Source organism: Tupaia chinensis, unplaced genomic scaffold (assembly GCF_000334495.1).
Source record: "Tupaia chinensis unplaced genomic scaffold, TupChi_1.0 Scaffold000685_1, whole genome shotgun sequence".
NCBI lineage: Eukaryota > Metazoa > Chordata > Mammalia > Scandentia > Tupaiidae > Tupaia > Tupaia belangeri.
In genome coordinates, this window is record NW_006160208.1 from 4,174,167 (window position 1) to 4,197,323 (window position 23,157).

The 23,157-nt window shown below is 40.4% G+C and overlaps 1 protein-coding gene across 2 annotated transcripts in view; it reads right to left on the bottom strand.

The window, feature by feature from the left end:
• FAT1 (FAT atypical cadherin 1) overlaps window positions 1-23,157 on the bottom strand; it is a 161,485-nt gene that overhangs the window by 52,727 nt on the left and 85,601 nt on the right. For both annotated transcript variants that reach the window (XM_006160470.2, XM_006160469.3), the window contains exons 4-7: window positions 6,445-6,506; window positions 4,920-5,243; window positions 4,362-4,572; window positions 1,056-1,195 (exon numbers count right to left, since the gene is read on the bottom strand). In XM_006160470.2, coding sequence (XP_006160532.1) covers window positions 1,056-1,195; window positions 4,362-4,572; window positions 4,920-5,243; window positions 6,445-6,506 — 737 coding nt within the window. The remainder of the gene's footprint in view (window positions 1-1,055; window positions 1,196-4,361; window positions 4,573-4,919; window positions 5,244-6,444; window positions 6,507-23,157) is intronic.

Here is a 23,157-nt window from a genome sequence, read left to right on the forward strand (position 1 = left end):
ATCCTGACTGAGAGGAGAATGGAGGAGAAGGGATTGTGGGGTGGCTATCCCCCAGGCAGGTGATTTCTCACTTTCTGTCTCTCTGGTGAGCACACGTGCCGTAGAGCAAAAATCTCTCTTTACATAAAAAAAAAAGAGGGCAGGTTATTTGCCTGTTTTGTTTCCCACTGTTGAGCTTTTAAAGCAATAATTTGACAAAAGAATGTAAGGTTCTTTGTTGAAAACAATGTATACAGTAATAGCCTTGACGTGGCCACCACATACAAAGCAGATGCTTTAAAACAACCACAATGTAACAAAAAGACGTACATCAATCAAATATAAATAAGAAATTATAAGCTAAATTAAATGCATTAAAAGAAAGTAAGGAAATGAAAAAATGACTTTCTGCCTCCTTCTGAAACCTCATGATGATTCAACCAGAAATCTTCGTTTTTGGACAGCTCCAACAGCCCACACGGATAATCAAAGAGAATTAATAAAAACAGAATTTATATTTAATTCATAGGGCTTTAACATTTAGGTTTGAAATCCCAGTCATCTGGCCACCTGTTAATCATTAGAAAGAAACAAATAAAGGTGTTAAAGAAACTATTAAGATAATTTGATCAGTCCTTTTACACAGCCCTAGTAAAAGTAGCCAAGGGAAAATGAAAAAATAAAGGGATTTAAAAGATTAATTACTTTAACCAGCTTTAATGAAAATGACTTCCTCCACAGTGATAAACTATATTAATATAGTTCAAAAGTGAGTATAAAATTAGAAGACTTTGGTGGTATTATGGTAACAATGTGAGTTTTTTTTTTAAGTCTTCTGTCAAAATTTGCAAAGGTGTTTAGTGATATAAACAACTTAAATTAGGATTTGCAGCTAATTTCCTTTCCCTAAGAAAAACCCCTTGGGTTTCTGTGTGTAAACTACATCAACGTACTGACTTCTGACTTTAGGACCTCTTGGGGCACAATGACCTGCACCTATTGTCTATGGACCCTCAAATCCAAATGTACTTCGATCTTCCTCTGATGAATAAACGCATCATCGGAAATTCACATACCTGAGTAAGAATGGTGGTAGTTCCGTCTGTGGCCTCGACTGTGAGGTTATAATTAGATTTCTGCTCTGCATCAAGAGGTTTGGCAACAATGATAGTTCCGGTGCCCTTGTCCACATCAAAGTGACTGTCATAGTTGCCACCTAGTTTAAGTGAAGATAAATCAAAGTAACAACTGGTCACCAGGTGAAAATCTGTCACTTCTTTTGTGACTAATACTTGATGGCAGTGAGGAAAGGAAAAAAAAAAAAAAAAGTAACTTCTGATAAAAGAAGTTCCAAGGAGCAAGGTTTTGAAAGACAACAAAAGGGTGGCCGATTAGGAAAACAATGCTTACTAAAGCAAAACTGGTCGTCAAAAAAAGGTACTGAGAGAAGCGAGAGAGCAACAACTGTGGACGAGGAAAAGTCCTGCTAATATGTCAGTGAGTTTTGCAATGTTTTGGTTTTCCAAGAGTTGCAAACTCTTTAATTTTTATCTCAGTAGCTATATAAAACATCATTGGGTATTTAAAAACTTGACTATTCCAAAAATATTTTTTGATACTTGGAGAATACTGCTCTAGTAAAATAATTATCAAAAATAAATGCCAATTCTGAAAAAAAAAATGGTATCAGTTAACTTCGATTAGTCTTGGCTACTATATACTATTTTCAAAAAATTTTTTTCCTATTTTTGTCAAATGCAAAGTATACTGAAGTCAAAGTTGTGATGCTAACATCCAAATGAATTCTCAGTTACATTCTAGATAAAACTATCTTTTCAAATCCATTGACCTTGAGATAGTAATCAATGAAATGAAATGGAATGAACATAACATCTTAATCTCATGATGTCCTACTAATAAATCTAACCAACAAACAAAAAACTAAACACACACATGCAATGTCTTATCAAACCTAAAATTATGGATCTAGACATGTAGTGAAAATGCAACATGTTTACAATTCAAACAGGTGACCACGTGCACATTATGGATAGAAAAAGCAATGAAAAACCATCACTGGAAATAAAAACGTTAAAAAAAAAATCAATGCTTTTATTTTAGATCTCATAAGCTCAGGCAAGTTATGTGAGCTCAGCAGATACCTTCTGCTGTACAGTTCAGGTCACAAGTCATCTGAAAGATGTAAAAAACTTCTCTAGCAAGTGTTTCTCCTGCACAGCCCAAAAGCAGCAGGAAAGCATGGAAAGCAAGCACAGAAGAAGACAGTCAGTCAAAGCTGTTCCAAACACGGTAAGGATTACACGGCGACGTCAGATCCTGCACAACGGCAGCCTGCTGATCTGGAAATGTAATAAAAATTAACAGAAAGCCAAGCATTGTGACTACAGTTAACAATGTAAACAATCTTTTTTTCTCCCTTAATGCAAAGCTATCATGGTTTCATAGGTGTTGATGACACCAACAGTTTCATACAATGACCAAAAGCAGGCAGAGCAGGCCACAGTCTAACGTGGACGATCAGGAAGGAAAGCCAGACTCAGGCACCCCGTGGTCTCTGCAGCCAGCATCCCATCGCCCTCACCATGTTGAAAGAGCATCAGGGGTAACATGGTTGAAGGGTTAAAACAGGGAAACACAAGTGTCGTTCTAAGTACAGAACCGCAAATCCATTTTTAACTGTGAGTATCCTTGGAAATAAAATATTCTGAAGAAAAAGAATGAAAAAAAAATCTAAGATGCCCAAGTCTAATGTGAACTTCTGTAATGTATGTTTAATAGGGTATTAGATTCTATGCCTAAACTAAGTTAAATGACAAAAAAAAAAAAAAAAAAGAATTAGTATAAGCAAATAAGTTCTTTGGAGAATGAAATGACCCCTCTTTCTTACTGAAAATGTGATAAATAAAACAAAACAAAACAAAAAAACATAGATAGAACATTTTTCTTTAGTAGTTTTGGTGGTGTGAGAGTGTATGTGCATATGGTGTTTCAGACAGGACCTTGCTGTGTCAGCCTCCCAAGGAGGTGAGGTCACAGCTGTACAGTGGGCTGAGAGATGGATCCAGGCCTCCCCTGAGGCCTTAGCCCACGAGACAGCCGAGTCTAACATGTGCTACGGTTAAAAGTGGTACAACCCAAAATTTGTTAAGCTTATTCCTATAAAATATGGACACATGACAATCGTATATAATTATAGCTACTTTAAATGTGTTGATCACATTCACTGAAAATAGTATGCCGTACATTATGCATCAACAATTAAAATTCAGAAGCTGAGCTGGCCCATGGGCAGCCGGTTCCCAAGCAGTTTGAATCCTGGCCCCAGTAGTTCGAGAGACATGCCTGGCCCATGTGTGTATGTACATTCCCAAAATTCTGACAAGAGGGAGAAATGGAGGAGACAAGATCAAGGCATGACCACGTCCCACGGGGAGGTGCTTTTGTCTCTCTGGTGAGTGCACAACCTTCTGACAAATAGAAGGATTTAGTAGTTTTGGTGGTGTGAGAGTGTATGTGCATATGGTGTTTCAGACAGGACCTTGCTGTGTCAGCCTCCCAAGGAGGTGAGGTCACAGCTGTACAGTGGGCTGAGAGATGGATCCAGGCCTCCCCTGAGGCCTTAGCCCACGAGACAGCCGAGTCTAACATGTGCTACGGTTAAAAGTGGTACAACCCAAAATTTGTTAAGCTTATTCCTATAAAATATGGACACATGACAATCGTATATAATTATAGCTACTTTAAATGTGTTGATCACATTCACTGAAAATAGTATGCCGTACATTATGCATCAACAATTAAAATTCAGAAGCTGAGCTGGCCCATGGGCAGCCGGTTCCCAAGCAGTTTGAATCCTGGCCCCAGTAGTTCGAGAGACATGCCTGGCCCATGTGTGTATGTACATTCCCAAAATTCTGACAAGAGGGAGAAATGGAGGAGACAAGATCAAGGCATGACCACGTCCCACGGGGAGGTGCTTTTGTCTCTCTGGTGAGTGCACAACCTTCTGACAAATAGAAGGAAAAAAAACAAAAAGCTAAGAAGCTATTCTTTGGAACCAAATATTTAGGTTTCTATGTAACTCCTTGATGCACTGCTTTAAAAAAAACAAAACAAATCTCACTTTTATATTAATGACTTGGTGGATAAAGAATGCCTACCTTAAATAAGTTTAATATATGATACATACTGTGAAAAAATTGGCAATCAAAATATTAGCTTATACAAATTCTCCACCTATCGGTCTTGCTCCCAATTTTAGGTTCTGAGATGTGTACAAAATCCAAAAATCACATGCAGGGTCTCCTCCGCGTTGCCTACACACGCACAATGGCACAAGGGAGACTAAGAGGATTGCTTACCAATGATGTCGAACCAAAGAGGTGTGCCCGGGGGCTCGACAGATATCACTCCAATCATGTGAGCAACGGGGTCACTTTCCATCACGGTGAAAGAAAAAAATGATTCTTCGAATGAAATTGGCTCCAGCGAGGGTTTGGGTTTGGAGATCCATTCAATGTGAAGTCTAGTGGTTGATGACTTTTGAGGGCGGCCATTATCAACTGCCTTAATCTATAAAATACGGGCGCAGGGTGTCAAAACAGCAGGTCAGAACTTACATTCCATAACTGAACCATGAATGTGTTCAGTGTTACATGGAGCCCATTTCGAGCACTTGATATTTTTACCTAATCAAAAGAGCAATCGCTCCATGACCTTAAGTCATATAAATAATAGGCATCTGAAATAACAATTGAAAAGGAAAAAAAAAATAAACCCATACTCATCAAATACTGTCAAGCATGGCTTAATTCCTGGATCACAAACACTGAAGCCTTTTCCTGAATAGAGATAAAATTATAAAGGACGATACACCAGGTCAAAGCACATAAGAAATTTGAAAACGAATTATAACTCACTGAAAGAATATCATATTCTCCAGCTCCAGAAAACTTTTTGGATGAAACCATTCCAGTTTTGGGCTCAATGAAAAATTTGCCATGCTCGTTGCCCTCTTCGATGCTGTAGGAGATTTCGGCATTGGGACCTTCGTCTTTGTCTGTAGCTACCACACGATAGAGGGGCTCTCGTTTGGAGTTTCTTTCTGGTTTTTCTCGCTCTGGGAGTCTGATCTTGTAGAACTTTTGCAGGAACTGAGGTTTGTTGTCATTCTCATCAAGGATCTTCACAATGACTCTTGCAATGGTCGATCGGGGGGGACTACCATTGTCTGTCACAGTGACCTGGTTTTTAAAGGTAACAGAACAACAAATGTTTCTAGGACACAGAGTACCTTCTTCCTAATGACAATCGGCATCTGGAGTCACTTCAGCAGTTCACTCGGCACATGACACACATCACCTCTTTTTTAAAAGAGATGTTTTTGCTATAGCGTATGTGAGCTGGCTGGAGAGTCAGAGAGCAATAAATCTAGACTTTGATATTCACTGAGAAAAGAAGGCTCCAGAGGAGGCACAGAACTAAGCACACAATTATACACCAGGATGAGGAGACTGGGGGATGTCAATGCTTGTCACCAGCCGCTGTCAATAGTTTGCCCATTTGTTTATTTTCTTCAGTAAACATATTCTTTCCTTCATCGATCCCTACAGTCACTAAGTGAAAATTCAAAACTCTGCCTAGCATACAAGAAAACGAATTCAAGGACGCTACCCAACCTATGAATTAAAAACTCAGATGTAAGGACCAGCAGATGGTGTCACAGTTATGACGCTGGACTCCTACGTATTCGGCTGAACTTCACGTCCTGGACCAGCAACTTAAAAATTCACATTGGGTGAATGTGTGTGCGTGCCCAAAATCCTGAGAGGAGAAAGGATTGTGGAATGGCCATTTCCGGGGGTAGGGGGTGTGATTTCTCGCTTTCTGTCTCTCTGTTGACCGCATGCACTCTATAGCAAAAAATCTCTTTTAAGAAAGTACTAAATAATTCATAGTTTAAAATGTGTAAGTAATGCAACTATTTAGGAGAAAAAAGCTGGACACATGCTACGTAGAGTTAAAAGGCTGAATTAGATCTATAAATACCCGTATAAATAAAATACATTTCAGAAATCTAACCCTAGGAAAAAAAGATATAGATGATATATAGAAAAATACTGCTTCTATAAATAAAAATACAACCCAAATACTGTCTATAAATACAATATAAATACAGAAAATACTGTATTGCTGAACGTTTGCCTGTATAAAGAATAAAAATGAGAACAGAACTTGTGATAGTGGTCAGGTACTCAAGGGACAGAATGAGGGCTAAGGGGGCGCATCAAGTATATTCCTAACATTTTCCAACTAATGACTAGAAGCTAATAAAATAAAAGACTAAGAGCTATGAATACTGGCAAATGGGAACAACATAGTTTGTTCCTGTGATATTTAAACGACAATTATTTTTTAAATCATTGCATCTAAAGAAATGCTTACTTCTAGGATGTGTTCATCTTGCTGCTCGCGGTCCAGTTTCCTTGATGTAGTTGTGATGAGACCTGTAAAAGGACAACGCTTTATTATCTCAGCAAACGAAGTTCATTAGAGAACGGTGTAATTACAACCACATTCTCATGAAAGTCGGAGCAAACGTGCAGCTGCTCCTCAAGGGACAAAAATATAATTACTAAAGACATTTTAGATCCCAGGTATGGTTAATTATTTTATTTACAAATAACAACACAGCTTACATTTTCTCACTTTAATGATTTTTTTAAACACTGGATAAATTACAAAAGCATTAAGAGAAAAAAAATAACTCAAAATGGTTTCATTTTCTGTTAGTAAGTACTATACACACACACACACACACACACATTTTTTTAAGTGCCTCATTAGCCCAGTAGGTAGCAGTCTTATATATTTTGTCAGAAAAGACTTTTAAAAGGTAAGACAGAGTTATATAAGATTTCAACCTCATTAATACCCCTTTAACTCGCCCAGAGATGAAAACTGACTGAAATTTCTATAACTATATTAAAAAGGACTACTGGAAAACATAATGTTGACTATAATTCATTACCTTTGAATCATCTACCCTCAAAACTGTTACAGAAAGTAATGTGATTCTCCAAGTAATATTGCTTAGTCATTAATTTCTAATAGAAGAAAAGAAATGATTCTCAGTGAAATTCCATATTCTTGATTTCTTCAATTTTCCTATCAAATTAGAATACATATAAGTTTCAACCTCTTTCTAGAACTTGGTTTTAATAACTGTCTACTAAACTGGCAACATAGATTAGAACCTAGAAGTTGGTTAAAATAGATAAACTATATCCCTGTATGTCATCAAAAAGACAGACAAAATTCCTCTGACCACTAAAATACCCTTGACAATCTGCTGATGGTGAACAGGTGTGTGCTGGGTGACAATCTGTGGTAATGGTGGACAGGTGCGTGTTAGGTGACAGTTTGTGTTGACAGTGGACAGGTGCATGCTGGGTGACGATTTGTGGTAATGGTGGACAGATACATGCTGGGTGACAGTCTGTGCTGACGGTGGAGAGGTGCATGCTGGGTGAGTCTGCTGACGGTGGACAGGTGCATGCTGGGTGAGTCTGTGCTGACGGAAGACAGGTGCATGCTGGGTGAGCCTGTGCTGAAGTTGGACAGGTACATGCTGGGTGACAGTCTGTGCTGATGGAGGACAGGTGCATGCTGGGTGACAGTCTGTGCTGACGGAGGACAGGTGCATGCTGGGTGACAGTCTGTGCTGACGGAGGACAGGTGCATGCTGGGTGACATCTGTGCTGACGGTGCACAGGTGCATGCTGGGTGAACTCTGCTGATGGTGGACAGGCATATGCTGAGCGATCTGAATATGAGACGTGAAGACCAAGGAAAGCCTTTGTGGCAAGACAACTGCCTGGACTAAACTCGCTCCCGCCCAGCATTTTTCTTACCATAGGAAACACTTCAAATAATTCACATTAAAGAACAGACCTTACCACTCAAATTTCTTTTCTCCTATAATTCTCATTTTACAAAACTGCCAATTAAAAGCCATTCAAAATGTTTCTCTAAATGTGTAAACAAAAGGTGTATATCTTTACTTAATTCAAAGTATTTTTTAAGTATAATAGTTACAAGGATCTAAATCAACAGAGAAGAAAATCCAGACCTGAGCAAAAAAAAAAAAAAGCCACTAGCCTCATGGTACTATTGAAATGTATATTAATTAGAACTAAATAAAATATAAAATTCAGCTTCTGTCACACTAGCCACACTGCCAATGGTCAGCGGCCACCAAAGTCTCGTGACTGCACCAGAATGAGGCAGAACTTTCCCGTGGTGCAAAACATTCTACTGAACAGCACTGACTGAGACATGAAACGCAGTTCACAAATCACAGCCCTCGGGCCAGCAGGTGCTACACTGGTTAAGGCACTGGACTCCCACATGGCCAACCACGGTTTGAATCCTGAACCTGGTGACTTGCTTTTTCACTTTCTCTCTCTCTGATGAGCATGTCGGTCCTATAGCAAATTTAATAACAATGATCATCAAATAATTCCAAAATAAATCCATTGTATTTTAAAAAATTAGGGACTTATAAGAAAGCCTGCAAGTTTGCTTACTCTTGTGTGCAGTACAGGTAATAAGATATTTCAATCTGACAAAACAAACCAAAAAACCACCTGCTTTCCAGACTCATAACACTTGTACCAAAGGAACCCTATCCAAGGTGCCAGTCTTCTCCCCGGAGAGTATCACCAGGGGAGAGGCAGTGCGTGTGCATCCGATCGGGCACACGGGGGGGGGGGGGGGGGAGGGACAGATCCCTCCAGGCGAAGAGGAGGAATTAGTGCTTCCAAGTACATTTTCATACAAAACATCTCTGAAAAGAAAACATAACTTCCTACTGAAGCCGGAAAATATTAAGAAAGCTGTGAACGTTTGTTTTTATTTTTAGAGGTATGCTTTACCTAGAGCACTCAACCCCACGGAGAGCTTACCAGCCCTGGGATGCTTTCCGAATACCACACACTCCGGGCACAGCAAGCTGGCTGTGGAATTTGCCGTGTTTACATTCATTCTGGCTTCTGCGCGTTTGCACATCGTACTCCGGTAATCCTCCCCGCTTTGCCCCCTTGACGAACAGCAGCTTCCACATGAATCCCAAGTATTTCTTCTCCATGTGCCCACTGCGTGTTATTAACCTTGCAGGTATTAAATGTCCTAATAAGTATATCCAGTTCTTTCATTTTAAACACTGGTGCTCACCTGTGCGATTTCCTGCTAAGTCTCAGACAGATGTGGACTTAAGACAAACAGTATAGGATTTCAGAACTAGAGAGAAACCTTAAAGATTATCAAGCACAACTGACTGAGTGAGCATGAAGTTAAATTTTTCCAAGGTCATCAGGAAGTCAATAGCAAAGTCAGGATTAGAATTTAGTTCTCTGAGGCTCAGATGAGGTTTTTTTTTTTACCCCTATCACACTAACCTGCATAATTTACTGCATTATGGTATTTCAACTCTTCTTAAACTCTGAACTGTGACTTGTATAAAGTTTAAGAAAAAAAAAAGAAAAGAAGCAATAATTAATCATTATTCATTTAATAGCCCCCCCCAAAAAAAGTTAGAAAGTAAAATAGAATGGGCAAAAGTAAAAAAATACATAGGCAATTGCTTTCTTCGGTAACTTTGTGCTTATCATCCTTTCCTGCAAGCACTGTTGTATCAGAAATGAAGAGCTCGGAACTAGAAATTTTTTCTTCCTTGGTCATGTAAAACATTGCATTTTATATACCAAGACTAGTATAGATGTGGGTGGGCTGAGATAACAGCCACAGTATTTTCTTACCAATTTAGTAATTACAAATCTACCCCCAAAATAATATGTACAACCAAGGAACCAAATCTTATGGTATTTAATTAATAGCATTAAAATGCTAGTCATAGCTTTTCAATGTCACTGTAGACATTTAGAGAAGAATTCATTTAAGACAAGAGAGAATGTTAGATTAGCTATAAGCTTCGATATAAAATTTTACTTTGACATTTCTTATAAATCAATACCAAAAACAATCTCTAAACTTCTCAAAATTCAAGATGTAAAATGGACTTCAAAGTAGCTAGCAGATAAAAGTGAATACCAAAGGACTAGGGGTAAAGATGTGTGAGATAATCCAACAGGTAGGGATTTTTATGTACACATAGGTTCATCTTATTTTTTTTTTAAGAAAGATTTTTGCAAGAGGGCACATGTGCTTGCCAGAGAGAGACAGAAAGTAGGAAATCACCACCCCACACCCCACCCCCTGGGGAGGATGGCCACACCGCAATCCCTTCTCCTCCATTCTCCTCTCAGGATTTTGGGCACAAACATTTCCGGCATAAGTTTGAAGCTACTGGGTCCGGGACTTGAACTACGGTCAGCCATGTGGGAGTCCAGCAATGTAACCATTACGCACATCTGCTGGTCCCAAGTTTGACCAAGTTGTACTGTCTACTCAGAATGCAGATGATTCAGACACAGCCTTGTTATCAGGAGACAGGAATGAAGACTAGGAGCTGGCAAAACTCCATCTGAGAAGCAGTAAGACAGATACAGAACAGGGTGCAGGTGGAAATGGGGTGAGGAGAGCCAGGACTGTGGCTGAAGACTCGATATTCTTGGAAAGAATGGACTTGGTGTAATGACAAGACACATGTCTGGTCATTCCAACTGCTACGGCAGATGACCAACCGTCCACCCAACGTGACTTAGGTCACACGCTAGCCAACCAACTGGCCACAACTGTATGAGATCAGCCATGTCTAAGTGAGACCAGAACTGACCAGCAGAATCCGACACTGAATTACTGTAAAATCACTCAATTTTGATGTGATTTGTTACAAAGCAAAGGCTAATGCATCAGATGCCTTCCTATTAAGGTTATGAGGGTTCCTATATGTCAAGGTATGTTGCTATGGCCTTTATCTCAATAAAAAATACACGTGTACACACAAAAGCACACCCCTTTTTATAGACTCAGAGAGATTAAGTCACCTACTCAAGGTCACTTAGCAAAGTGGTAACTGGGACTTCTATGAACCTAGACCATCACAATGTAAGTTCATATTAAAAGTGATGTGACAGAAACCAGGAAGAAGTGAAGGCTTTGGGTCTGTGAGGGGGGATAAAAAAACAACAGAAACAAACAAAAAAAAAAAACAACACCGAGTTTGAACAGAAGCAGTGTGGATAAAAATAGATGGTAGCTAAAGGAGAAAATAGGATTTTTGAACAGGATGAAGGCCTGACTGCAATGAGAGCGAGTACTTGGGATCCACGGTAGGCGTTATCTAAGACCCAAAACTATAAAAGATAAATTCCTGGTTTGGGGTCGGGGGTGGAGGGTAGGGGTGAGGGGCTCTATTCACTTTGCCAGGTAGGAAATTTACTTTGAACCGTTTTTCCAATTATTCTACCACAGAATAAATGGAGTATGAGTATGATTAAAAATAAAATAATGAAAAGTCTGCTCACGGAATTCGCACTGAATTAGGTAACTCATTTCATTACTCAATGAAGCCCATTTCATTACTCTGTTTTCCTCTACCCCCTAGAACCACTTTGGCTTTTCTACCCTTTTGTTTATTTTCCATTCATGCATGAACTAGGGGAGCGTGTTCTAGAAAAGCACTGCCCAGCAGAAAGTTCTGTGATGATCGAAACGTTCCGTAACCTGCAGTGCCCGACATGGTAGCTTCCAGATGCTCATGGCCGTGGAGCACCTGAAAGGTGGCTAGTGTACCCAAGGCGTTCAATTTCCAATTTAATTAAAATAATGCACATTTAAATTATCACTAATCATCTCCACTCCTTTTAGAGTATCTCTAATTTCATTTATTTATTATTTTATTTTTTTAGAGAGAGATTTTTGCTATAGGCGTGAACACTTGCCAGAGACAGAAAGCAAGAAATCACAACGCCCCCACCTGGGGTGATGGCCACACCAGAATTTCTTCTCCATTTTGCTCTTGGGACTTGGGACAGAAAGCAAGAAATCACAACCCCCCACCCGGGGCGATGGCCACACCAGAATCTCTTCTCCATTTTGCTCTTGGGACTTAGGGACACATACATGCACACACACACACCTGGCATGAGTTTTAAGACACAGGGTCCAAGACTCGAACCACAGTCGACTACGTGGGAGTCTAGCAACACAATGACTACACTATCTGCTGGTCCCGCAGGTAGAGTGTCTCTAATTTGACACATGTCAAAACCAAAATTTTAACATTTACAATATTCAGAATCTTTTCCTGTGATTAAAACTTGAAGCAAAAATTCAATGGCAAATGGACTTGTCATGAAAAAAAAATTGTAAGCAACTATATATTAAGCCTAAAGAGCAAAAAATAAAAGCAAAGGTTTTCAAGATGGTGATTATGCCAAGGTGATTGTGCTCTGCGATACTCCCTTCCTTCTATCCCTTCCCCGTTAACAGTCTCTACTTCCTGTCGCTGGTGATAGGAAAAAAAAAAACAAAACTAGCCAGCAGGTGGTGTCGTGGATAACACACTGGACTCCCACATGGCTGACTGTGATTTGACTCCCAGACCTGGTGGCTTTAACCTCACACTGGACATGTACGTGTGCCCAAAATCCCAAGAGGAAAATGGAAGGGAAGGGACTACACCATGGCCATGGGCTTCCCAAGATCTGGGCTAAGCATTTTATATGTCACTCTCACTGAAAAATCACAGCAACCTATAAGGGATAACCCCTTGGCTGAAAGGTATCTAAGGCGTACAGAGGTGAAGCTGGCACAGAGTGAAGCAGAGAGCGGACCCTAAGTCAGTCCGATTGCAGAGCCTAGCCACTTAAACTCACTTAAATAACTTTAAGTGCGTATATCATAATTATATGTTTAACGTGTACAATGATTATTTAACAAAATGATTCAGGAGATACATACGGATTTCTCACATCATTCTAGGACTGGAGTGTTCTCTTAACAGGCTCAGCTCAATTTGCAAGTGTCCTCAGGACTCTTTAACTCTTTCAGGGTTTTATTAATTGCACACTGTTTTTATGAACCCTTAACTGTAGGCATACACTTTAGCTGTGTTATTTTCCCCACGGAGTTCTCTGAAGCACTTTCATAAATTTTATTCTATGCTAAGGTTAAGGGATATAATCATGGCCTATCTGGTATAAAAGGAAATGTTTACTTTGAAACTTAGGTGTCTTCGGTGTAGACAGGATAGTTCCTCAGTGTTGTTACTACCGTGATCTGGAAATTGGATTAAATTAATTCCTAAGTGGAACCAGAGTTGAGCCCTTACCAATACACAGATTCAGAAATCTCTCTATGGTTCTAACGGTGTGTATCAGTATCGTGAAGTACGAACACCTGCACCTGGCCCCCCACCCCCCTCACTGCAATCTCCATCCGGGAGGACCCAGCTGGACAATCTCACACAGGCTTCCAGGTGGTCTGGAGAAGCATCCCATGCTAACCTTGCTTCTGAGAACTTACAGAAGCTGAAAAAAATTGACTCCCTTTCATTTTAATAGTTTTGCTTTGAGTCACTGCAATAATTACTATGGGCTGTATTCTGCAACTAAGAATATTATCCATTTCTTCAAAATACCATTTGAGGTGCAGAGTACAGGACGACGGTTATGTGAGTGATAAACAGTACTTATAAGCCATAATTACCACTGCAGAACACTTCAAAGAATTGGATAGGAGAGCCTGTCTGAAGATCCCAATTGCTCTTAAATTCTTAATAAAGCCTGAAACTTCTCCCAGAATCTTCTTGCCAAATCTATGACTACTGACCAAATCATTAAATCCTGTTAGAATGTAAGTTAAGAAAACATACTCTTTCCAACATAAAAGAACCTAAATGGTCATTTAAATTTCCATTTAACAGCATTTTCCATCTTTTTGGAAGTACTTTTTTGGGTAGTTTGAATAGGGACCCCGTCCTACCTAACACCTGTCAAGGTGAGCACATTTGGAAAAAGGAGCCCTGGAAATGGGACAAGGACTTCAGGATGACATCACCTTGGATTTACAGTGGGCACTAAATTCAATGCCTCATGTTTATTTTTTTTTGTTCTTTTTTAAAATAATTATTTAATTTTATTTATTTATTCATTCATTTGTTTATTTTGACCAGAGAGAGAAACAGAGAGAGAGAATGTGAGAAAGTAAGCTACCAGTGCCAGGACTTGAACTGTGGTCAGCCATGTGGGAATGTCAGCACCTTACCCACCACGCCACCTGCTGGTCTCGCCACATGTTGTTTTAAGAGAAAGACAAAGGGGAGATGTGAGTCACACAGACACAGAGAAGATCATGTGGAGACCAAGGAAACTGGAGAGCCGCTGTTACATCCAAGGAGCACTTGGAGACTAGAAAAGGGCAAAGAAAGAATCGCTCCTAAAGATTTCAGAGGGGACCAGCAGTTAGCGTAATGGCTGTGTCGCTAAACTCCCATGTAGCCGACCACAGTTCAAGTCCCAGACCTGGTGGCTTAAACTCACTCCAGGGACGTGTGAGTGCATGCCCAAGATCCTAAGAGGAGAATGGAGGAGAAGGGATGGCGGCATGGCCATCCCCCCGGGGGTGATTTCTTGTGTTCTATCTCTCTGTCTCTCTCTCTCTGTCTGGTAAGCGCATGTGCCTTATAGCAAAAACAAAAAAAAAACTCCCCCCCACTCCCCCAAAAAAGAAAGATTTTAGAGGGAGCGTGGCCCCACTGACACCTAAACTTGAGACTTCTGGCTCCCTGAACCGTGAGAAAATAAATTTCTGTTGTTTCGAGGCACCCCCTCTGAGGTCATTTGTTATGACGGCCTTAAGAAACGAATCTACTTTTTTGGGACCAGCAGTCAGCGTAATGGCTATATCGCTGGACTCCCATGTAGTTGACTGCGGTTCAAGTCCCGGACCTGGTGGCTTAAACTCACGCCAGGCGCGTGTGCGCCCAAGATCCCGAGAGGAGAATGGAGAAGAAGGGATTGCGGTGTGGCCATCCCCCCCGGGGGGTGCTTTCTCGCTTTCTGTCTCTCTGTCTCTCTCTGTCTGTCCGGCGAGCGCACACGCCCTACAGCAAAAACCTCTCAAAAAAAAAAAAACAAAAAAACCCCCAAAAAACCAAAAAAACGAATCTACTTTTAATTCACAGTTACATCGAGGTATCACACCCAAAACTGCACTACCAATGTACAGTATTTGATACCTTTGGTTTATGCTAACATATCTTTATACTCAGACATCTAAGAAAAAGAAAGAATTCGGTGAATCAGCAAATAATTTCATAATCTGGAGATAAGCACTCTTGTTACTTTCTGTATTACTGTCTTCACTGGAAATGTTCTCTGGCGTTATAGGTTATTACTATATATGTAAGACAACTAAAAAGCAGAGGATTAAACAAAAAAATGCCTTGAGCCCAAAGATGATTTTAGGAGGAAAAAAAAAAAAAGCCAAATAATTCGAGTTAAGCATATGTTTTTCCTTAAAAGGAAGGGAAAACAGGTGGCTCCAGCTCTGAGACAGGACCTCCCGAACATTTGTGGCTGAGAACCACAACATGTAAAATCTTATCTGTTTTTTTAAAAAGGTTATTAATACATAAAATATATCATAACATCCATATAAGTTCTATCTTTGAATATATTATTTCTCATACTATTTCCTTCTCCATAATAGAGGAAATACAAATCGCCTACATATTATTTCAGTAACCTTATTAACAATAATCATAAATACTAGCTAATGCCTATAAAATACAATCCTAATTACAAAGTTGTTTCAACTAAGGAGCAAAATAGAAAAGACCCTTTTCTTCTAAACTGAAAACAATTTCTCTGTGTTCTATTAAGAGTTCATTTAAGAGGTAACATGGGCCTCAGGCTCCAAAGAAATTCATCCATAAAAAATTGTTTTCAAAAATAATTTACCTAATAAAATGTCTTCTTTAGTCTGAAAAATTTACCTGTGTTCATCATTTATTTTCCAGTCCGAAAAATTTACCTGTGTTTATCATTTATTTTCCAAAACAATCCTTTCTATTTTAGTCATTCCTTCTTGTTTCTCTTACACAGAAGTCAAGGGGGTGGGAGAGGTGATAGTAAAAAGTCTACTCTACAGAAAAATGAACAAGTTATATACAATAAACGTAGACTATTTGAAAAGTGAGGGTTTAAATGAGTGTTTTTGAACTTTATGGTATATACTTTCAAACCCTGAGCACCTGAAAAAAAAATTTTTTTTAATTCCATGGTAAAGTATTGAAATAGAACCCTCAGTGTTATTTCAGCTACCAGACAACTACAGAGAAGAGACAAAGGTACAGAAAACAAATAGGACTGGTAATTATTTTAATGTTAAAATGAAGAGTTAAAGCAAGCAAAGCCCCATGAGATGCAGCGGCAGGTGACCGACAGCAGGACTCCACACAGCACGTGACTGTCACCTCTGAACACTCTAAAAAAACCTCTGCTCCACAGATGTGCACCCAACCAGCTCTCAGGAAATCAACGTGGCCCGAGAACAGGCTGTTTCACTGCAGCGGACAAAGACCCAGCTGCAGTCCTGAGGCCCCACTAACGGGTAATAGAGGGCACACTGGTAGACAGACGAGGAGCAGAAACAGCCGAGGAAAAGGCCTTCATCTGTTCACACATTTTCTAAAAGTTTCTTAACTTTTTCAGAAGGGATGAGGAGACGATGCAGGAACCCTCAACAGAGTCTTCACAAGCAATCTGCCCTGAGTGGGTCCAGACCATGGGCACACCCACGAGGGACCCGGGGCCAACCTACAGGAGCCCAGCACTGAAGAGTGCGGGGTTACGCTATGCCACCATCCGGCCTATCTATTCAACTCTTAAGACTCCTCTTTTAACAAGTAAAAGTGAAAAGCATTCAAAGATGGCTCATTTTAAAAATCTTTTTATCAATCAACTGGAACGTGGGTAGCGAGCAGCAACCACACACCCAGTATTATGCTTGTGACTAGGAAGAGCATGGAAAATAAATAAGAGGTGGACCTGGTCCATAAGGACTGGGGCCAGGATTGGATCCCCACAAAACTCAGACAAGAACCAGAAATGCAAAGGCAGGGCCCGTCTGTAAAGAATGGCAAGGAGGCAGGGGGGTGCTTCTCTTCGACTCCCCATCCTAAAATCACAGACTGCCTTCGAGGTCACGAGCACTGTCCAGCTTTTCCTGCAGTTATCACTCGGCACCCAGCCCGCAGAGCTCCAGCCGCTGCAGCCCCGCGCGGTCTTTATTTCGGGGCTGTTCTGAGGCCACACTCAACTGCAGCCCATCGGGAGCTCTTCTGGCAGCTGCGGCCATCTGAGCAGCTATTGTTTGTCACTGCAGTGCTGGTGCCGGCAGGATTAGGCTGGGAGCCAAAAATGGAATTCTATTCATAGGCTGTCAAGACTGGAAAGCAGCTCAGAACTCATTTAGTTCAAACTTTCTGAGCTCCACAGAAAACACTAATAAACGTAATCAAATGACGAGTCTGAAGTCACCCAGAGGGTAGCTGAGCGTGAGCTTTACCCTCCAATCTCCAGACTTCTCTTCTAGTTTTAGCTGTGCCTTACCCGCTGTTTCTCACTGGAAATGGATGGTATTAAACGTAAGATCAAAAACCAAACTCAAGGTACAGGGAATGAATGGCCTTCAGCATTCCTATAAACGCAGGACAGGGCGAGAACGGAGGAAGGTGGCCAACCCATCCCGCTGACATAAAAGGACTGAGCTCACATAATGCAGGATCTTAAATAGAATTTTAGCGACAAAGCAGACTACCTCTTGATAGACTGTATCCTCAGGATCTGAGGTAACCGACTTCTGGGGGGAAAGCGTGTTATCTCTGTGTGCAGACACCCTGATGACACTGGACTTCCTTCAGATGTGAGCCATGATGCCCTTCCCGGCCAAACCGAACCCGAACCCGGGGAGCAGGTGAGAAAAATCTATAGATGCCTCCTTATGGTATCTGCATACCTTGGTTAAAAAAAAAAAAAAAAAAAAAAAAAAAAAAAAAAAAAAAAAAAAAAAAAAAAAAAAAAAAAAAAAAAAAAAAAAAAAAAAAAAAAAAAAAAAAAAAAAAAAAAAAAAAAAAAAAAAAAAAAAAAAGACTACAAATAGGTAAACTCCTTTTTTTTCCTTAAATGAATTCCTGCCATTGTACTGCACTTGGCCCTTCATTTCCTTCCTTTGCAGCGATCAAGTGTTACCGGAAACCCTTGGAAGTTGTTTGCAGCTGTAGCTATTTCCTATTGCACTTTGTTGGGTCTCTGTTCCAGCCACAATAAAATGCCGTTTATGCTGGTTCAGAAAAAAACAGCTGCAAAGCGCTAAAGGCCTCGAGTAGCTGGTGTACCTCCTGGCTGTGACAGCACCGTGTGACTGGCCGGTGTGCTAGGATTACAGAACACACTCGCTGCCAAATCGAACTACAACCGAATCACCATTTTTACACTGAATATAAAATTAAATAACGGATGAAAAACAGGTCACCGTGTCACGCTGCCCTCTACAAAGCATATGAAGTCGTAATTTAGTAAGGGGAGCCTCAACAACTCTACGCAGGATAAGGAAATGAAAAAAGAAAACACAGGAAATGGTGAAGATTGATAAGCTCACGTACAGCCAACGACGCAAGCTGAAATCTGGAGCTCGGAAATATTTTTAGCAGTAGACACCAGCACGGACAAGTGAAAATCTCAAAATGTAGAAACATTTTATCTTCTCATGAAAATAGTTATTTCTCAAACTAGAAGAGATCTAACAGTCTCTATCACCTTGTTAAATCTTAGTGGAGATTTCAACCTCGATAACTCCTGGGTCCTCAGAAAAATCATGATATATTTTTCTATGCAAAAATGCATCTCTTCAGATGACCCAGTAATATTCTAGTTGCTACTCATTAAAGAGGAATGCTTTACAAACCTGAAAAAGCAGAACACTGATCACCTTCTCTGAAGCATTCTTGCTCATAGCAATGGGGAAAAATAGTAAATTTTTACTTGAGAAATACCAAACAGACTAACCCTCCCAAAAAAAAAAAAAAATTAACTAGCCCCACTAGTAAATACAGCGATAGGACAGGACAAGGGGTCAGGAAACTAACTGTTCTGTATGGGTCATAAGTTAAAAGTGGCTTTTACTTTTTATTTATTTATTTTAGAGATAGCTGCTACAAGGCACGTGCACTCACCAGAGACAGGAGGTTAAAAATAGCCCCCCAGGGGGAATGGCCACGCCACAGTCCCTTCTCCTCCATTCTCCTCAGGATTCTGTGCACACACATATGCACGTCCAGGGTGAGTTTCAAGCTGACAGGTCCAGGACTCAAACTGCAGTTGGCTACGTGGGAGTCCGGCACCTTAAACACTGTACCACGTGCTGGTCCTGGCTTTGACATTTTTAAATGGTTGAAAAAGCTTTTGTAATATGTGAAAAGTACATAAAACTCAAATATCCATGTACATAAGTTTTACTGGAACACAGCCCTGGTCACTGATTTCTATACTGTCTATGGCAGGTTCCATATTACGGTAACATATTTTAGTAGCTGTGACAAAGCCTGCATGGCCCACCAAGTTCAAGGTACTCTGTGCCCTCGGGGCCAGCAAGTGGTATGGTAGTAAAGTCACCGGCCTCCCACATGGCCAATGACAGGATTAAAGTCCCAGATCTGGCAGCTGGAAAATCACACTGGGCATGTATATATATGTGCCTAAAATTCCAAGAGGAAAATGGAGGAGAAGGGATTACAGCATGGCCATCCCCCTGGGAGGTGATTTCTCACTTTCCATCTCTGTCTCTCTGGCAAAGGCCCACATCCTATGGCAGAAATACTATGTGGTCCCTTTATAATATTTAGTTTAATGACTCTTGCAGTACACAGTTAATAAAACTGAAATATCTAGTGTTATTAAGAAACCATGTTTTTTGGCCTGAAGGTAAAATAATAATATAACTTTAAAAATCAATTAGAGGAACCAACAGATGGCATAATGGTTCCATCACTGGACTCCCACGTAGTCGACTAAGGGTTCAGTGCCAGACCCAGCGACTTACCTCACCTTGAGTGCATGCACTTGAGTACCCAAAATCCCCAGAGGAGACTGGAGGAGAAGGGACTGTGGTGTGGCCATCCCCCCCGGGGGGGTGATTTCTTGCTTTCTGTTTCTGTGTCTCTCTCTCTCTGGTGAGTGCGCACACCCTATAGCAAAAATCTGTCTTAAAAAAGTATTTTAATAAATTATATGTGATATAGAAATTCCTTAATACAAAGAATACATAAAATACAAAAACAAAAACAAAACCAGGCCCCCAAACCACATTGATATCCCCAATCCAAAGGCACAGAGAAAGAGGATGACACCGTGTACCGAGAAGCAGCAGGTATGGTGCTCCATGCCTGTCTGGCTCAACCTCTGGGCAGCTTTCACCTTTCTTCCTCATGTAATTATTCATAAAAGGGGGAAGGGGAATACAAACAGGTACATAGTAAACTTTGTATGTGTCGTCTCTACCTACTTCACAGGGCTTCCTGTACAGATTACGTATGTGAAAGTTGCTTTTTTTGTTTTAGAATTATTTTATTTATCTGTATATATTTATTTAAATTTGACAGAGTGAAAGTAAGAAAGAGAGAAAGAGAAAGCAATCTGCCAGGTCCAGGACTTGAACCGTGGTCAGCCTTGTGGGAGTCCAGTGCCCCTAACCACCACGCCACCTGCTGGCCCCCAATGTGAAAGTTGCTTTTATGTCTATATAAGGTATACCTGTCAATGTCTTTCTGCCTCCTAATGAAACTTTTGTTCCAGACCCATCCAAAAATGAGGTGCAGAGACAGGAGAGGAGCAGAAGAGTGGTATAGAGAAAAATCAGTAAATAAGACTGAGCGTAGCAAAAGGAAAACTTGGGTTTATGGGTTTCTCTCTGGCTGTCTCCCCTCGAGCTCAACTCTCAAAGGAAAACAGCCCAGAGAGAGAAGTCCAACGGGGCTTACAAGAATGTAGTGGGCAACGTGTTCCAATCCTACAGTGAGATGAGACTTAGGGTAACAATCATACCCAGTACTCAAGGAAGTTCAACCCTACAGAACTGACGACAAAAAACGCTAAAAACATTAAGCTGAAACAGACTCAAAATAGTTTTTAAACTATTTAAAATTTTGCGGGAACAGAAATAGATGCGGCAGCTGTGAAAGAGCCTAAACCCTTTTAAGATGCACGCGTAGACAGAAATCACATACAAATGTATTCAAAAAGAATGCCTCTATTTTTATTTTTTTTACCTACTATACATTTCTGATGAATTTAATTTTAGCTGTAGAATAAGATTTTTTTCTTGTATTTATTCCCAAACAGAAAGATGTACACCAATGAATAGGAAGAGGTTAAAAAGTAATGCTTTGGGGCCAGCAGGGGTATGGTGGTTAAGAGGCTGAACTCCTCCATGGCCAACTGTAGTTCAAGTCCTAGACCTGGTGGCTTGCTTTCTCTCTCTCTTTCTCTCTCTCATGCATGTTGTATAGCAAATTAAAAAATAATAATACATAAAATAATTCTTTTCTTAAAAAAAGTAATCTTTTTACTAGATCTGTAGAATCAATGGATCAGCTGGGCAGTAAAATGCCATGCAGACACACACACATATTTATAGAGCAATGCTCCAAGTACATCAATAACTATAATAGAAGTGTTTTTTCTAAAGGCCTTCCATGTAAGGAAAAGTGTGCATGATACGTACGGTGTGCTCCCACCTGTGGAAACGCATGAGGAATTACAAAATGGTTTTTTATACATGTTTACATGCATGTGAAAAAAAGGTCAACACTGGTTGCCTCTTAAGTATTTTTAAATAGAGATTTTATTTATTTATTTATTTATTTATTTATTTATTTATTTATTTATTTATTTATTTATGTATTTGAGAGATTTTTGCCATAGGGCGCGTGCGCTCGCCAGAGAGAGACGGAGAGAGACAGAAAGCGAGAAATCACCCCCCAGGTCCACAGGCAATGGAAGCACACACCCATGTAAAGCCTTAAGCTCCATGTTCACAGCAGATTTATTTGTAATAGCCAAAATGTAGCAACAGATATATGTCCATCGCCAGGCAAAACCAACTGCAGTAGAGCTGACCCTTGACCATGGGTTTGGACCACATGCGCCCACTAACGCGGTTTCCCCCCCCCCCCAATTAATTGAAAACAAAAACAGTATTGTAGGTTATGTTCTCTTCCTTACGATTTTCTTAACATTTCCTTTTCTCTAGCTTATGTTACTCTAAGAACACAGTATACATGTAATATACAAAATATGTGCTGTCAGTAATGCTTTTGGAGAGACCAAAGTTATAAGGAGATTTTTGCTTATATTTGATTATATACAGAGGTTGGCCCCTAACCCCATGTTGTTCAAGGGTCAACTGTACTTAGCAGAGGGATATACAGCAATAAAAGGAAACATAGCAGGGATGAACACTATCAAGGTATGAGTCTCAGGATCAATATGCTGTGTGCAAGGACTAGCAGTTAGCAAAATGGCTATGTTACTGGACTCCCATGTAGTCGACTGTGGTTCGAGTCCCAGACCCGGCGGCTTAAACTCACGCCAGGCGTGTGTGTGTGTGCATGCCCAAGATCCCGAGAGGAGAATGGAGGAGAAGGGATTGCGGCGTGGCCATCCCCCCTGGGGGGTGATTTCTCACTTTCTATCTCTCTGTCTCTCTGTCTTGCTGGCGAGCACACACGCCCTATAGCAAACACCTCTCCAAAAAGAAAAAAAAATGCTGTGTGCAAAAAGTTTACTAAAAGAATAAATACCATATGCATGCTTTTATACACAGTTCTAGGAAATGGAAACCAATCTACAGTGTAGAAAGCCGATCAATGGTTGCCTAGGGATGAGGACAGCGAGGTGTGAGAGGGAAGGAACACAAAGAAGCATGAGAAACCTTTTGGGAGTGATGGAAGTATTCACTGTGTAGCTGTGGTGGTGGTTTCTGAGGTGTACCGCTCTTTCAGAACTTCCCAAACTGTAGACTTTAAATATGTCAATTATACGCCACAAAAGCTTGCTAAAAATAAAGAACAATACTTGCTTTGTATAAAAAGCTTGGAATATACCAAATGCAGATAAGAGAATAACCACTCTT